Source organism: Leucopleurus acutus (assembly GCF_964270905.1).
Source record: "Leucopleurus acutus genome assembly, chromosome: 11".
Taxonomy (NCBI): Eukaryota; Metazoa; Chordata; class Mammalia; order Artiodactyla; family Delphinidae; genus Leucopleurus; species Leucopleurus acutus.
The window spans coordinates 6,438,184-6,454,913 of NC_139152.1; the positions used below are offsets into that span (position 1 = coordinate 6,438,184).

A 16,730-nucleotide genomic window follows, 5' to 3' on the forward strand; every position below is an offset into this window, starting at 1 on the left:
ATCTGCCCAAGTTTAGGCATCGCTTAGTGGCTGAGCTGGGATTCCAACCTCTCTTTACACCAGAACTCTCTCCTTCAGGAAACCTTCCAGCCCTGCCCCTCCTGGTGCCAGTCATTGGAACAAGTCAGCTAAGCTGCGTGCAGACGCATATACGCAGGGTCTGTGCGTGTCATGTGCCATTACCCAAACCACTGGAAGCAGGGAGAGCCAGTCAACCACAGCCCTTCTGTCCTGGAGAGAAGGACACTGTGTCTGGGGGAGGAAGATCCCAGCATCTCTGTCTTGTTCCGCTTGGCCAAGCGGAACAAGACGGAGAATTCTCTTCCGTTTCCTGAGCATCCGAACAGCAGGAGGGAACAACCCAGAATGCAAGAGGCCGTGAGCAGATTAGCCACTCGCCACCACACGTGCCCACGTGGAATAACCTGCACGTTTACAGGGGTCGCCCTGCATGACCCTGAGAAACCGTCTGCCTGCTGTGCCCTTCGCTAAACACTGACCACCCCCACCAAGGGTGCTGACACCTTCCTCCTCGTCACCCCACACCAGCACGGGCCTCTGCACACGAGGGATGCTCCATCCCAACGCGGTCAGGACGCCCGGGTGTTAAGCTCTGACATAAGCGGCTTCTGAAGGTGTGGGTAAAGGAAGGCAGGAGGCCCGTCTGGGGCCGTGGTCCTTGATAAAGGAAAGGGTCACTGCGGTGTGACTCCCAGAGCCCTGCTCCATCCGCCGGTGCCCAGTCCACCACCGTCACCTACAGATTTGATCCCTATTAAAGACGCAGCTGCTGCGAAGTCCGGCTGTCCTGAGGGGTCTGAATGAAAGACCCGAGAGTGGATATAAAGGGGGGAGACATGGGAGAACCAGATGGGAGAAGCCACAGAAGAGAGAGGCCGGGCACCCAAGACAAACGGGTCCCGCCATCAGCCCTCCTCATGCCCACGGGCAGGAAAGGGCAGAACACACACGTAGGGGTCCTCCCAGCCCCGCTCCCAGGGGGCTGACATTCCACGCAGGCTCACTGTCCAAAGTGGCTCCGGACACCAGGCTACCCCGCGCTCTCTCCAGTTCCTGCAGTGTCAGTGCCCAGCCTCGCCCTCCTGGGAACCCCTGCTGCCTCTCACCGTTTGCTGGTCCAGATCTACCCAGCTGTCTCAGAGGCAGCCCCGAGCAGACTGACTCCTGCCACAAACACAGTCCATGGGTAATTAAAAGGTATCTGCAGGGATCCAGCTGTCCCCCCATCCCATGACCGCCCTCCTCGGCGGATAAGAGGGGCGAAGGAGGGGGCAGAACAGGGACCAAGTTCAGAGGCTCCCGGCTCCTCTCCTGAATGTGCTTTGGTGGCCGACAATCCCAGTAGTGAGAACGAGGACGCCCCCTTGCCCACACCAGGCTCAGACGGCAGAAGCGTTACCCCCAGAGGGGGGACACTGCAGTTCCTGAGACTCAGATGCAGGGTCTCAATCCCTCACTGGCACTACAGCTCTTTGACCTTGACCAAGTAAACTCAGTTTTCTTATCTGAAAAATAAAGACAGTAATAGTAAATCTTTTATAGGGTTTTTACAAAGATTCAATGAGTTGCTCTATGTACCGAGCACAGTAAAAGTATTTGTTGTCATGACTGATATCTTCAAAAGCAGCATGAAGATGCTCAAGGAGGGAAGTGTCCAGATCCCTGCGGCCCCCGTGGCAGCAGGGAGAGAACAGGTCTTCCTGGCAGCACCAAGAAGGAGATTTCTGGTCATTGGATGAAGGCAAGGTCCCAGGGCCAGAGAGGCCTTGGGGACACAGCCCTGGTCACGCAGACAGTTCCTGACATACAATCCGTATGAAATTGTGTCTCTGTCTGTTTCTGAAAGATTTCATGATCACATGGAGACAAGCCTGGCCTAAATGCAAACATCAACAAGTCCACAGCAATGGTAATCATCCTGGGCCGTGGGATTTGCCCCAAGGGCAGAGCTGGAAGGTGCTGAGAGAAAGAAGAAAGGAGAGAACTGGAGAGGGAGGGAAGAAAGCTAGGGAAAACTGCTAACAACCCCCAGGGCTCAACCTCTTCCCCAGGAGGGCCGCCAATCCTCTCAACGCTGGACCCGAGGGCAGCCTGAAAGGGCTCAGGTTTACCCCAGCGGTGCCCGCCCTGTGTGTCTGTCTGTCTGTCTCCCCTGCCGACCCTTCCTCCCACCCCCTCCTTTTGTTTTTGTTCCCCTCCGCCCTCCCCTCAGGACTGGGGCGGGGGGAGCTCCGAAGGCTGTGGCATCTTCTTCCCTGGCTGGGGAAGCTGCTGCAGAAGAAGCCGGAAGGTGGAGAGGGGGTGAGGGGGGAAGGAAATGCAGGCAGGGTTCCAGGCTGCTGAGAGTGGGAGCAGGGCTCAGGGAAAGGGCGCGGGGTCTCTCTTCTTGGGAAAGCCTTCCCTGCCAACTCCAGCTCTTGGGGACGGTCCCCTCCCCTGAACAACTCCACCGTGTACTGTCTTTGCTACACATTATGCTTTGAGTCAATTCAACACACTTGAGTATCTACTATATGTCAGACACTGTACAAACAAAAGAGGAATAAAACACAATCTCTGCTGGCAAAGTCTTCAATCTATCTGGGGATAAGTGAAGCTCCAGAGGGCGTAAAACTAAGTGTTTTGGTAATTCTGCCCAAGAACAAGGAGCATTAGATTAAGGACAGACACAAAAGAGCATCAGATAACATTTTTTTTTTTTGCAGTACACGGGCCTCTCACTGCCGTGGCCTCTCCCATTGCAGAGCACAGGCTCCGGACGCGCAGGCTCAGCGGCCACGGCTCACGGGCCCAGCCACTCCGTGGCATGTGGGATCTTCCCGGACCGGGGCACGAACCCGTGTCCCCTGCATCGGCAGGCGGACCCTCAACCAGTGCGCCACCGGGGAAGCCCCAGATAACATTTTCAAATGGTGAGAAAGTCCCTTTTCAATTATCTGCAAAGATAAAGTCTCCATTTGATGTCAGTACATCTTTAAGCTCTCTGACGCTACCTAAGCTTCCTTCTTTCTTTTAACCTTTTCTCCTGCTTCTGTAACTGAGGTGTAACTGACATAGAGCATCCTGTTAGTTTTAAGTGCACGACGTCATAAGCCGCCTTCTCCACAGAGATGAGCCTCTGCTCCCCAGCCTCAGACCCTCTGCAGCCAACTGCGTCCAGCTGGAAGCCAGTGATGTTATTGTGTTTCTGCTGTGGTTTAGTTTTGTAGCTAGTTTCTATTTATTGGTGTGTTGGTTTTCCATTGATAATAATGATACAGTATTTCTTTTTAAAATAAATTTAGGTTTAAAAAGTGAACAACTTAGCAAAAACATTCAGCAAGTAACAGCATAAACAGTAAATAGCTATTTACTATTTATCAGGAAACAGGTAAGCAGGGGTATTCAAGATCATGATCACAGTGCTAAAATGACTGAAATCGTGAGACCCTTTGGCCAGAGGAACCCAGCAAAGAAGGAATCAGCGTCTAAGCCTTCGTGATTACATCTCTTCCCCCAACCAGACATCAAACACCCCGCACCTCCTCCCTTTGGGGAGGCCTAATCCACACACTGGCATGTTCATTCACTCAGAAAATGGAAAGGAAATTCAACCCAGCTCACAGGAAGGGTACAAATCGTGGAAAATTAAAGCAAAATGTGGCAGGTGGGAGAGCCAACTCGGGCCCGTGGCAAAGAGGAAAACCCGATGCAAGACGCCAGCCCACACCGTTCCTACAAAGACCTGGGGAAGTGACGGTCCTTCCTTCTAGGACATTCTGCAGCCTGTGAAGGGGCTGCTCCAGGGCTCAGATGAGAAGATTGGCCCAGCGTGGCTAAGAAACGTGCAAAAGGCCACGCCCGCGACCCCTGCTTGCCGCCCTCTGCGCTCCAGACTTCCTCCCTCTACCTTCTGCTGCCACAGAAGTCCAGGTGACAGCAGGAGATAACTCCCGCCCACAGCCACTGGTCTTCTCAATGTTCTGCCAGCACAGCCCTGCTCCCAGGCCCTGGCCCAAGTCGGTCTGAATGCACCGCCTCCAGCTGCACCCGGAGCGCAGGACACAGCAACGCACACGGCGCCGCCATCTGTGGATGGGCAGCGAGGGCAGGGTTCCAGCAGCAAACCCCCCAGGCCGGGGCCCCGGGCTTCAGCTCCAAAGCCTTTGGTGGTTCCCCAGTCTGCACTTGACAAAGAAAACACCACCCGTCAGCACACCCTCCAAATCCCACTCCTCTGACTTCCCAATCCTGAAAAGGTGCTAAACCCCGCAGGCGCTCTCCCAGGCCTGGGAAACCTCGACCCTCCAAGGGCCGGTGGATGAGTTACGTCCCCGGGGCTGGAGGAGCGCAGAGAGGAGGCGCAGCCATCCACAGGCAGCTACCTCCCGCCTCTCGACACCTGACGGCGAGCCATCCCCCAGTGGAAACACGAAGAGACAGTGACAAGAATACCGGCGGTCACCTAGCCCAGGCCCACGACCCAGCCCCACGACTGCGGAGCTGGACAGAGAGCCGGGCTGCTGGGTGGGAGACAGCAGAGGGACTCCCAACCCAGCGATGCCCGAGGGGCAGTGATCCCATGCTGGAAGATGTGGGGACGGACCCAGAGTCCCCCAGGAGCCCCACGCAGCACACCTCCACTTCCATGAACCTTTCAGGGGCGATTCACGCACTCTGGCCTCAGCCAACCTCCTGGGTGAGGAGGAGGGACGAGGGCGAGAGCAGGCGGGGTTTCCACCGTGCACGTCTGCTTCAGAAGACAGTGACAGGGCCGGCTAACGGCTGACAATCCTGCCAGCTCTCCTTCCTCTTGCTCCCGCTGTCCCCTCGGCCTATCCTCCCTGAAGTCCCGATGCACAGAACGGGGGAGGCAGGGAGCACAATGGGGGCCCTGTCGCTTTTGCCTGTGGCCTGATGTAAACAGGCGCATTATCTCCCCGGGGCAAAGGCCACGGCCCTACTCAGACTCACCATCCACTCACCCCTTGAAAGTCGGGTTCTCAGCAGAGCACACAGCGAGGAGCTGCCTGTTCCCGACGCCAGGGCAGGCCGGGCCGACACGCCCAGGTCACAGCGTTCCTTGCAGAGCCCTTCACGAAAGGCCTTAAAACACCAACATGCTTAATTCCAACATTCAAACTAGGAACAATTTTAGTGGAAGAACTCATAGGATAGGCAACAGAAAATCACCACCAAAATCAAATGCAAAATTAAACCTGATGGGCCAACTCTAAGCTTCCCCATTAATATTCTTCTCCTTCTCACCCACTTCCTCTGCCTCACCAAGTACACACTGGCAGCCAGGTGCTAACAGCTCCCGAAGGCTGAAGGGAAAGACATGTAAGAACAATTTTAAATTGAGAAAATTGACTTTATCAGCGCAGTTTTTGAGAACACTGAGAAAACAGTCTGCAGTGAAGAGAGGGGGACACGTAAGGCTGGTGGCCCAGAACATCCTCACCATCGATCAAGCACCGGATATAACCAATGGTGTCTCCAGACCTCAAAGACGCCAAGAAAGACCTCACCGCGTACAACACCCAGGTCAGCTAAGCCTTCCAGACCTGCACCCTCCTCCCCAGCGTCCCAGCTTGCAGAGGGCGAATCTCCCCTGGAGCGCTAATAAAAGCAGCAGACACGGCACACTCAGGTCTGCTGGGCCCCAAGCATCTGGGGGCAGGAGAGGGAAGGTGATTCAGTCTAGAGCTTCAAGGCAGGAGTGGAACTTCTCCCGGTCACCCAGGCCACGGGTCACTCTCCCAGCACTCTCTTCCCACCTCTGTAACTGCACTTTTAGACCTGACCGTGTGGCTCTCCGTGGTCACGTCTGCTTCGCCCAGCAGACTAGAGGCCTCAGCCCCACCTCGGAGGTGAACGTCTGCTAAAGGGAGAGGCAGGAGAGAGGAGGCCAGAGATGGAGCCCGGCGGGCCTTCTCGGGCAGCTGCTTCCCTTTTGGGCATCTTTACAGCTGAAGTGACTCGCCAAGCGGTCCCTGGCTGACAAAGACCTTGACTTTATCAAACGACCAGTGGAGAAAGGCCTTCTTTCTCCACGTTTGTCTCAGAGACCGAAATATTTAGCCCTGCCGTGAAGAGGGACAATTAGCAGGATAGAGACCAGCTGTCCCCTCACCCTCTCTTCACCAGATACAGAGAAGCAGGAGTGACACACAAAATACCGAACCCCCAGCAGAGCGCAGTGTTAAGTCAGAACACGCACCAGCCACGGACCCCCGACAGTCATGCGAGGAGGCCCCAGACACCAGGCTGCTGCCAGCAAGATGGACCTAACAGAAGGAGGTCATCTCCTGCATGACTCATTTGTCTGCGCAGACTCTCTGCCATCAGGATCTCATCTGCCGAAGACGGAACCAGCAGCGTGAGCTTGTACAAGTCACATCCTCTCGACTTCGGTTCCCACTCTCTTCCGGAACTGAGAGAAATTCCAAGCCCCCCCAGCTCACGTCTCACGTGACCCCATTTCCGGGTGCCTCACAGATCGCCCCTGGTAACAGAAAACCAGCAGAACACAGGCAGGCCAAGGGGTGTCCAGGCCAGAAGCCTTCAGCACGTCAACCGCTGATGCCCGGCCCTCTGCTACCACAGGGGGGAATGGGATAATCAAAGCCCAGAACCTCCTTCCAGCCGCTTCTGAGGAATCCTAGGACTGCTAGAAGCTCACTGATTGATGAAAGACACCCGGACGTAAAGGCCTTGAGAAAGAGCCAGCCCCCAGCGCCTTCTAACTCTGCTTAAACCCTTGGCCCGCTCTTCACCGGAGCCATTTCTTTGATAACCTGGGCAGCGTCTGTCTGCATGGCAGGGGGGCCATGTAAGCCAAACACCACCCTGCAGAGTCGCTGTAAGAAGGGAGGGGGAACAGGAGGGAGGAGACCCGGTTTCCAGGCACAGCCCTGTTCCCCAGCAGCCTGGCAAGGGACCTCTGTTCCTACATCAAGGGGACGAGAGATGGCCCAACCACCCCAGTGAGGGTACCACGAGCATGAAGTAAGAATAATGAATGTTAATTTTTTTTCTTTTTTATAACTGAAGATTAGTTAGTTTACAATGCTGTTTTAGTTTCAAGTGTACAGCACAGTGATTCAGTTATACATACAGATATATTCTTTTTCACATTCTTTTCCATTATAGGTTATCACAAGATATTGAGTATAGTTCCCTGTGCTCTACAGTAGGTCCCTGTTGTTTACCCATTTTACAGATAGTACTATGTATATGTTAATCCCGAACTCATTTATCTCCCCCTCTATCCCCTTTGGTAACCATAAGTTTGTTTTCTATGTCTGGGAGTCTTTCTGTTTTGCAAACAAGTTCACCTGCATCATTTTTTTAGATTGCACATATAAGTGATGTCACATATTTGTCTTTCTCTGTCTTTCTTACTTCGCTTAATATAATAATCTCTAGGTCCACCCATGTCACTGCAAATGGCATTATTTCATTCTTTTTTACGGTTCAGTAGTATTCCACTGTATATATGTACCACACCTTCTTTATCAGTTCATTTGTCGATGGACGTTTAGGTTGCTTCCATACCTTGGCTATTGTGAATAGTGCTGCTGTGAACAACGGGGTGCATGTATCTTTTCGAATTATGGTTTTCTCTGGATATATGCCCGTGAGTGGGATTCCCGGATCATACGGTAGTTCTGGTTTTAGTTTTTTAAGGCACATCCATGCTGTCCATGAATGTTAATTTTTTAATTACAAACTCTGAAAAGGGAAATTGATATTTACCCAGGTTTGGGGGACTTGACTTGCCCTCCTTGCTTCTCTCTGAATCCCCACCCCCAGGCTGCCTGGAGGCCTCTCCTGGGAGACCAGGTCCACCCAGCTCTGCTCTGCTCTGCTCAGCTGTGAGGTCCCGAGGGCAGGGGCTGCTGCAGCTGTCTTTGTTGTGTTCTCTGAAGTTCCCTTGGGGCAGGAAAGAGGCAGGTGAGACGCCCTGGGCTCCAGCACACGGCTTCAGAGTGGGGCAAGTGAGACAGGAACACATCCAAAGCCAGGGGGAAATCATCGTGTTTTCCCCAGTCATTAGTGCAAGTCAACAGCTGCGGGACTGCCACGCACACCCATGAGAGCGCAGCAGCATCGCCAGGAAACAGGATGGACTGGGGCGTGATTAAATGCCACATTCCCTGCACTCCCTATAGCCTTCCTTAAGAATGCAAACCCCTATCGCATTCCTGAGGAGGAAACAGACTAATCTTATGATGGTGTCAACAGGGGTGTGGGAACCCCCAGCCCATAGAAATACACCACTCCCCTCACTCCAGCGCCCAACAGCCTGCTTGGGGCCTGAGGAAGAGCGAGGGACAGGAAGACCTCCAGGGGACACTGTCACCCTAGAAAAGCAAGCAGCACGGTTTTCCTAAGGATTAGGGAATCTCCTACATCCTAGTTTCCCAGCAAAGGAAGATTATACACGTAAGAGAGAAGACAGTGCAGGTCTGAGTGTCTGTAATCTGCAGGGCTGCAAACTGATACCATAAAAGGAGAAATGGTCACCCGGGCTGGCCTGGTCCTTCGGGGAGGCCACCGCAGCCTTCAGGACAGCAAAAGGCCCAGACTGGTGGTGGTCACTGCTCTGCGCCTACCCTGTGCCCCTATAATGGAGGACAAAGCAAAGGTGCCCCTAAAGCAGTCCCCTTTTCTAGATCAATATCTCCAGGCCCCTGCAGAGAACCTCTGTGAATTCTGGGTAAGGAAAAATAGGAAACTGCTATCAAGGGCTTGTCACTTCTCCCTGGAATGGCAAAGCCCCCAGAAGGTCTCAGCTGAAGTTGAAATCCCAGCTGGATCACTCGGCAGATGTCACCGTGGCTGAGTCGCTAGCCTCTCCCAGCCTGTCTCCTCCTCTCCTCGAAAAGATGGGACTCACACCCGCCTTGCGGGATATTCACAGAGACTCAAAGAGGATGCACAGGTGGAAGCGAGATCCCACGTTATGCGACGTACAGAAGGCACTCAGGAGAGACAGTTTCCTTCCTTAAAGCCACAGACCGGGGCTTCCCTGATGGCGCAGTGGTTGAGAGTCCGCCTGCCGACGCAGGGGACGCGGGTTCATGCCCCGGTCCGGGAAGATCCCACATGCCGCGGAGCGGCTGGGCCCGTGAGCCATGGCCGCTGAGCCTGCGCGTCCAGAGCCTGTGCTCCGCAATGGGAGAGGCCACAACAGTGAGAGGCCCGTGTACCACAAAAAAAAAAAAAAAAAAAAAAAAAAAAAAGCCACAGACCAAATCACACTCTAAAGACAGAGCAAATTCCCAAAGCTGCCCTACCACTGTCCAAGGGCCTAGGAGGACGGAGGTGCCCATCAGCTGTTTAATCCGATGTATAAAAACTCTTCCCTGAAAAGGGGTGATGACAAAGGTCAAGGAACAGTGGCCTCTGGTCTGAAGAGAGTGAGGCAGTGTTTGATTTTCCCAGCCCGCCAGCTTCCCCCTAAATGAGCCCCACTGGGAGGTCACAATGTCCCACACCTCAGAGGTCCCCTAGACGACTCCGTTTGAGCCAGCACAGTAATTTGGGTTGACGTGTCAGGCGTCAGGGCTACAGGGTGCGGAGTCAGGTGTCAGAGTCATCCTTTGCCTTGACGGGAGGAGGGTCTCCTCTCCGCAGAGAGAGAGGAGTTTGGTCATTCCTGGGTTGCCAGCCGACACCAGGCCAGAGAGGAGAGTTCCGCCTCCTGAGTGAAGCTGTCGGCTTCCAGGACTTGCCAGCTGGCACTGTGCCCCTTCTACACCTGACCCTGCCCAAAGCAGCCCACGGAGCTGCCGGAGATGCAGGGCCATGTGCTGATTAGAGGCAGCTCCTGCTATGCGTCCTCTGGTGCCCTAATCCCAGGAGGCCAGCGCCGAGCAGGGGCCGCCTGGTCTCCCTGTCGATGCCCTCCCTCCACTCCCAGTTGGGAACGTCGGCTGCTCACAGAGATGAAGTTTGGGGCCACGCCTGCTGGAGTTTCCGGGCCTGCAGGCTGGGAGAAGGTCTTTACCGCCAAGCCCACAAGCAGGACCTCCAGGCCCACCGAGTGCATCGCATGCTCCAGGCTCTGGATTCCCCCCGGTGCCACCTGAGTCTCTGCCGCTGTCCCTCGGGCTCCGTCTCACTCAGGGTAGGAGGTCTGGGAGCGCTCGGGAGGCGGTGAGTCACAGGAGGCCTTGTTCAGCCCACCCATTCTACAGCCTGTCTGGAGGCTCGAGGCCGGGTGAGTCCCTCAACTGCTTGCACTAGCCTCCCATTCAGCAGCGGTGCTCAACTCCAAACAGGGGGCCCTCATTTATCCGAACTGGCAGTGAGGATGCAGGGGTCTCTGTCATCCACAGGCACCTCCAGTGAGGTCTCTATGTTTTTAATTTTTTTTTTGGCCACGCCACGTGGCATACGGGATCTTACTTCCCCGACCAGGGATCAAACCCTTGCCCCCTGCAGTGGAAGCGCAGAGTCTTAACCACTGGGCCGCCAGGGAAGTCCCTCCAGCGAGGTCTTTAGATGAAATTCTAATCAAATGACCAAACGTAAGAAAACAGAGCCAACTGTGGTTTAGTCGTCCAATAAATACTGAATAGTCTTTAAAATATGAACATGGACCTTGTCGATACATGGCAATACGTACACAAAACGTGAAACACCAAACGCAAAGTACACGGCAGTTCTCCTCCTGTCTAAAGCACGGCCAGGTACCCACTAGGGTTGAAATGAACTCCACGATACTCAATCAAGTAGAGTTTGGTGGCCGCAAAGTTCTTTCAGCCTGTAAGGTTAAGTGGATATTCTCCATGGGTGTCTGATAGAAACGCACTTCCTCTCCATTTGTCTTCAAAGTGAAACTAGAGCCTAAGAGGCGGTCCAGCCCGGAAGAGCGGAGACAGCCGCGCGGGTGGGGCCACTGCACGCGCTCTCCGAACGGCCACCAGGGGAAGCCGAGCAATGTCCCCGCCCCCGTGAGGGGCCAGTTCCAGGCTGCTGCTCATGGCCAGAGGCGGAGCGCCCTGACACAGAGAAGAACGGGCTCAGACCCCCACAGGCCCCAAGAAAGTTGTTCAGATCCTCACGTCTCCAGCTCTCAGGGTTTAGCACCAACATGGCATGGGGGCTGGGGGGGGCGGGGAGAGATGGAGCAGACGATGGGACGCTGCCCTGAAGGAGGTGACAATTCATTTGCAACCTTGTTGGGTGGCAACGGGGTGCTCTTATCATTCGGGGAGCGACTAGGTAAACAAGCGCTCATCGGTTAGAAAAAAGGGATTAGGTGCACGTGCGCTACATGAATGGTCTGAAAAATATAGTGCTGGGGGGAAAAGAAAGAAGCAGGATGGGTTGTAAAACAGAGCTCCTCTATGTAAATCAAAAATGCACACAGTTCCGAGAAACTGTCACCACCGAGAGGAGCCTAAGGAAACATGACACTGAATATAACGTGGGATCTGGGCTGGGATCCTGGAGGAGAAAAAGAGAGAAGGTAAAAACTAAGGAAATCTGAACAGAGGAGGGATTTTCCTTAATGACAGTGTATCAATATCGGCTCATTAATTGTGACAAATGTACCATATTAATAACAGAGGAGACTGGGTGTGGGGGACAGGGGAGCTCTCTGTCCAATTTTTCTGTAAACTTAAAACTGTTCTAAACAATAACGTCTATTTTTTTAATGAAAAACAAATTGCATACAGTGAAAATGACACTATGCATTTCCCAGAAACACGAGGCATTGGAATGATTGCCTGTGGAAGGAGCAGGCGTTTAGAGTGACGGGCAGGGGGTATTTAGAAAAGTCACAAGAAGGACCTTTGCAGAACCTTGATAATAATGCACCATGACTGAGCACTGTAATTAACCCAACTCTGCATAAGAGGTGCCAAAGCAAATAATAATTAATTTTTAGACGAGAAAGAAAAAAAAAAAAAAAACACTGCAAGACAGTAGGTCACGATGGCTACGTGAGTGGTGGAGGCCCTGATGACAGAAGGGACTTGGGGAAGGCTGAGTAGCTTGGAAAGGCCCCAAGAAAGAACAGTTAAGTCAGCCTTGAAGCCCGGGGTAGGGGCCAGGAGGGAGGTGCTTTGGGTGGGTACACAACAGGAACAACAGTCCAGGACACACTCCACAGCGCCACCTAACACTAGTCAGTCCTAAGAGCTAGCTCTGGGCCCTCCTAATTCCCAGCCAAAGCCAGGAAAATCCAATAGCAACCAAAATGAAACACACTGGAGGGCAGCAAAGACAGCGGCGATACTAGCAGCAGTAGGAGGAGTTACAAGGACAGTTACATTTGAATTTCAGATTAGCAACAAATAATTTTTTAGTACAAGTATGTCCCCAATATTGCATGGGACACACTTAAGCTAAAAAAATTATTTGCTGTTAATCTGAATCCAAATTTAACTAGGCATCTTGAGTTTTTATTTGCTAAATCTGGGAACTCTCAATAATAACAATGCAGTAACACTCGTTGTTACTATTCTAGATACTTTACTTGGTTGTCTTACTTCATCTTCACCACAAACCAATGAAGAATGTAGTGTTTCTCCCTTTTTACAGACAAGGAAACTGTGATTCAAAAGGATCGAGTCACTTGCCCAAGGTCGTGAGGCTGGCAGATGCCAGGCCTGGGATGTGAACATCTGGACTCAGGGATCAGAGTCCAGCTCTGGGGCAGGTTGCCGTCTCCCAACTCAGCAGCCACACGAGGCTCAGGCCTCCGCTCCCTGAGCCTCCTTGACTCCCTGACACCCAGAGAAGGTGCAGCCTCCCATGGTGGTGACGTCAAGAGCTCCTCGTATGGCCCCCCAAACACGTCGCTACCTAAAGAAACCTTCCCACCAGACCCCAATCAGAGGCACCAGGCAAGCTCTGGGTTTCCAAAAGTCAGAGTCAGCATTCCCACAGCAAGGGCGCCCCGAGTAGCCCTGAAAGAGAACAATGTCCCTACAGTGGTGCAAAGAATAATGAGAGAAGGGGCTCCTGGTTTAAGAGTCTGGGCGAGCAGCCCAGGTCCGCACAAGGGGTCTGAGTCGGGCCACGTAAAAAATGGGTGAATGACCTCTGGGGGTCCCTTCCAGTTTGGGGATGGCATTAATGGGAACAAAACAGGTTCCTGGTGAAAATGTCACCCCACCCCTCAGCATGACACCCTTTTCAATAATCATAATGAGTACTTATTGAGCATCTACTGCGTACCAGACATCGTGCTTGATGTTTTCACTGCCCCTTCTAATGAGGGGGCATATAAAACTACAATCCTGTGGGACGTCTATTATTTTGCAAATGAGGAACCTGAGACTCACGGACATCACTTATTTATTCAGCTAACACTGGTTAAGCTCCTACTATGTGCCAGACTCTGTCCTAGGTGCTAGGGATACGGCAGTGAACCAAACAAGACCCCCGCCTTCATGGAGCCAGTAGGGTCACAGATGAAAAAATAACCAAATCTACCGTGCTATTTCAGGTGCTAAGTATGACGAAGAAAAGCTAACCAGAGTCAAGGAACAGAATGATAGGGCTGGGAGTGCTCTGCCTAAGACGGTCAAGGAAGAGGTCTGGAAGGAGGCAATGTTCGGGCAGAAGTCTGTAGTGAGGGCCTGAGCATGCACAGGTCTGAAGAAGGGCGCCCAAGGCAGAGGCGGCAACCAGCGCAAAGACCCTGAAGTAACGGTGACCAACACACAACCCAGATGAGGCCCATGGGCTGGAGCCAGCACGGGAGGGTGGGAGGGGTAGGAGATGAGTTTGGATGGGATGGCGAGGCAGGTCATCTTTAAAGGATCGTATGGTGTGAAGAAATGGATGGAGAAGTGAGTGATAAAATGGATGGATGGACGGACGGACGGACGAATACGTAGATAAATGGATTTCCATAGGCTGGCTACTGATCAGAGGTCGGAATACATACACAAGTTGATAAAATATATCTGATGTTCAGTTCCCAAATAACCAACTCCCTGAAGGCCCTAGGCAAGCACATTCCTTATTTTTTTTATTTTTTTATTTTTTTTTTGGCTTCACAGGTTGCAGGATCTTAGTTCCCTGACCAAGCATCAAACTCACGCCCTCAGCAGTGAAAAACGTGGAGTCCTAACCATTGGACCGCCGGGGAATTCCCACACGTTCCTTAATAATGTAGTTCTTCTATACAGGAATTTTAATCCAAAATTCAACAGGCAAACCAGGTCTTCATTCGAAGGAAACCATTACAAAGGCCAGAGGATGGCGAGCCAGCAAGAAATGTCGTGTCTTCTGTCTCTAACTAAGCCAGCTTCCACAGAGCAGATGGGCACCCCACCGCCAGCACCAGCACCTGGGATCCCAAAACTCTTCCTCAAGTCCTTGAGCAAAAAAATCTGGTTTGCCCACCAGAGAAAAAAAAAAAACAACAATGCCAAACGCTAGAACAAAGCCAAGGCTTCCTGCAGGAGCCCAGCCTGCTTAGCCATCCCACCCCGTACCCTCTGCCACCTGCCCGACCTCACCTCCAAGTCCTTCTCCAGCTCCAGCCCGGCCTCCAGCAGGTTGTGCTCAAACTCCTCCCGCTGCTCCTTCCTCTCCTCCTCCAGGGCGTCGAGCGGCCCCGGCTCAATGTCACCGGGAGCCCCCGCGTCGGGGTCCTTGCTCGTCTCGCCATTAGAGACGATCGCCAGCGAGTGGCCAGGGGAGCCGTGGTCGGGGTGCGCCCCGCGTTTCCGGTAGTGATAGACGAGCACGTAGTCGACCTTCCTCTGGTTGTCGTGGAAGTGCAGGCGGCTCAGACGGGGCTCCGAGGACAGCGGCTCGCAGGCCTCCAGATAGTTCTTGATGACCTGGCCGGAGAGAACAGGACACGGGCGGCGACGTCCAATGAGGGAGGGGCGAGAGGCGCGGGAGGCTGCCCTTGCGCTCTGCACCCCGGGAAGGGGACTTGGAAGCCAGGCCCTCCCGGCCCCAAGGAAAGGACAGAGGGGCCCCAGTTCATCGCCACGACGGGCCCGCGGCGCCTCCACCCCATACCGGGTGCAGCCCGGGCCCCGGCCGCCCGCCGCTGCGGCGCCCACGCACACGTGCTCGCTCCGGTACCCGGATGCACAGGCGGCGCCAACACCACGCGTCCCACCGCCCGCCTCCCTTCGCGCCTAGAGCCCCACTTCCGCTCCCGCGCATGCGCACAATCCCGCACTCGGCCTCCCAGCGGACGCGCCCGCACACACTGTGCACACGCGCGTCACCCGAGTACGCTCTGACACGCGGCGCCCGGCACGCACCACGACACCCCCTCCTCCTTGCAGATGTGCGGCCCTCCTGCAAACACGCAGTACTCACCGGCAGGTTCTCTGGATCCGTTGGAACACAGGCCGATTTCTAGCCGCCTGGCCCACCCCTGCCCCCACCCCACGCGGATTCACTGTACACTCTGCCCCTCACAGCCCCACATCCTCCCCCTCCTCCTCCTCCTCTCCAGCCACTGGCGAGGACCCTGCCAGAGCCGGCGGCGGTCCACTCCCGTCTGCTCCCCGAGGTGGGAGGTTGAGAGAGCAGGAGGAGAAAGCACGAGGCCGAGTGGGGGGAGGGACCCGCCTCCCCCTTTGGGTGTTTCCCTGTTTATTACCGCTTTGATACCCAGCTGCCTCTGCAGCCACCTGAGAGGTCACCTGGGCAACCAGATGAAGCGCCAGGCACAGGAGAGAGCCTCGGAGCCGCCCCAGCAAAGGTCTGGTTCCTCCGACCTGAGGGAGGGGAGCCCGGGAGTCTGCAGACCAATGGGCGGGGCCCCCTGGCCTTTCACACGCCCGCCTTCCGGGTCCTCCTCTGACCAGAGGGCCCCGGCGCTGCTGGGACAGTGTGTCACCATGACTCAGAGAGACAGGAGAGGAAAAGGTCCTAACAGAAACCCCTCCCCCGACACCTGCCTCCCAGGTGGAGGAACCCCCAGTCCACAGGCTTCCTGGGGACCCCCGCACAGGCCGGCCCATCCGCCTACCCCAGTACTCACAGAGCTGTTTGGGGACCTCCCTCCACCGGACGCCTGGCTGGAACGTCGGGTAAGCCTGCCCTGGAGACCCCGGGCTCCGGGACGCGGCACCTGGAGGCATTGCTGTCCGTGTTTGGGGCCCTGGCCCCCTCTGACCACTGCCCGGGGGCACAGCCGGCGTGGCGAGCCAGGGAGCAGGGAGATACCTGTGTGAGGCAAGGACAAAGGGGGACAGCAGCTTCAGGGGATGGGAAACCCGGGGACCCGGAGAAACTGAGGCACTGAGGCGGGGACACCAGGGTGACCCTAACTGAGACCGCGGCCACATATCCCCACAGCTGTCCCCTCACCCCGGTCATCCGTCACAGGCTTAGTTAGACAGGTTCACGCTGGCCACAGGGCTGGGGGTGTCCCCATCTCTCTCTCTCTCTCTCTCTCTCTCTCACTCACACACACACACACACACACACACACGTAGCCACCAGCAGGAACTCCTCCCGATGACGGCTGTCATAATCTCTCATGATTCCCAGACAAGCGGAGAGGGGTGGCACCCGGGGGGCAGGGTGGGTGGGGCACTGCCTGGAGAGCCAGCCTGAATTAATGCCAAAGGCTTAGCCTTCAGCGTCCCTCCTGAGGCAGCAAGACCAGCAGGCACCCTGGCAGCCCTCACAGCCCTCGAGGAGACAGCAAGGACAGACCAGGAGTGGGTGCAGGGCAGGGGCAACCTCTGACCTCCAGGGCCCTTGAAGGGTCCCCATGC

The 16,730-nt window shown here is 54.8% G+C and overlaps 1 protein-coding gene across 1 annotated transcript in view; it reads right to left on the bottom strand.

Moving 5' to 3' along the window:
* Positions 1 to 16,491, bottom strand: part of ANO2 (anoctamin 2) — a gene marked incomplete at its 5' end in the record, with an annotated part of 318,386 nt that extends 301,895 nt beyond the window's left edge. The window contains 3 exons of the mRNA XM_082849511.1: positions 14,496 to 14,822; positions 15,989 to 16,173; positions 16,440 to 16,491. Coding sequence (XP_082705637.1) covers positions 14,496 to 14,822; positions 15,989 to 16,173; positions 16,440 to 16,491 — 564 coding nt within the window. The remainder of the gene's footprint in view (positions 1 to 14,495; positions 14,823 to 15,988; positions 16,174 to 16,439) is intronic.
* Between the last annotated feature and the right edge of the window lie 239 nt (positions 16,492 to 16,730).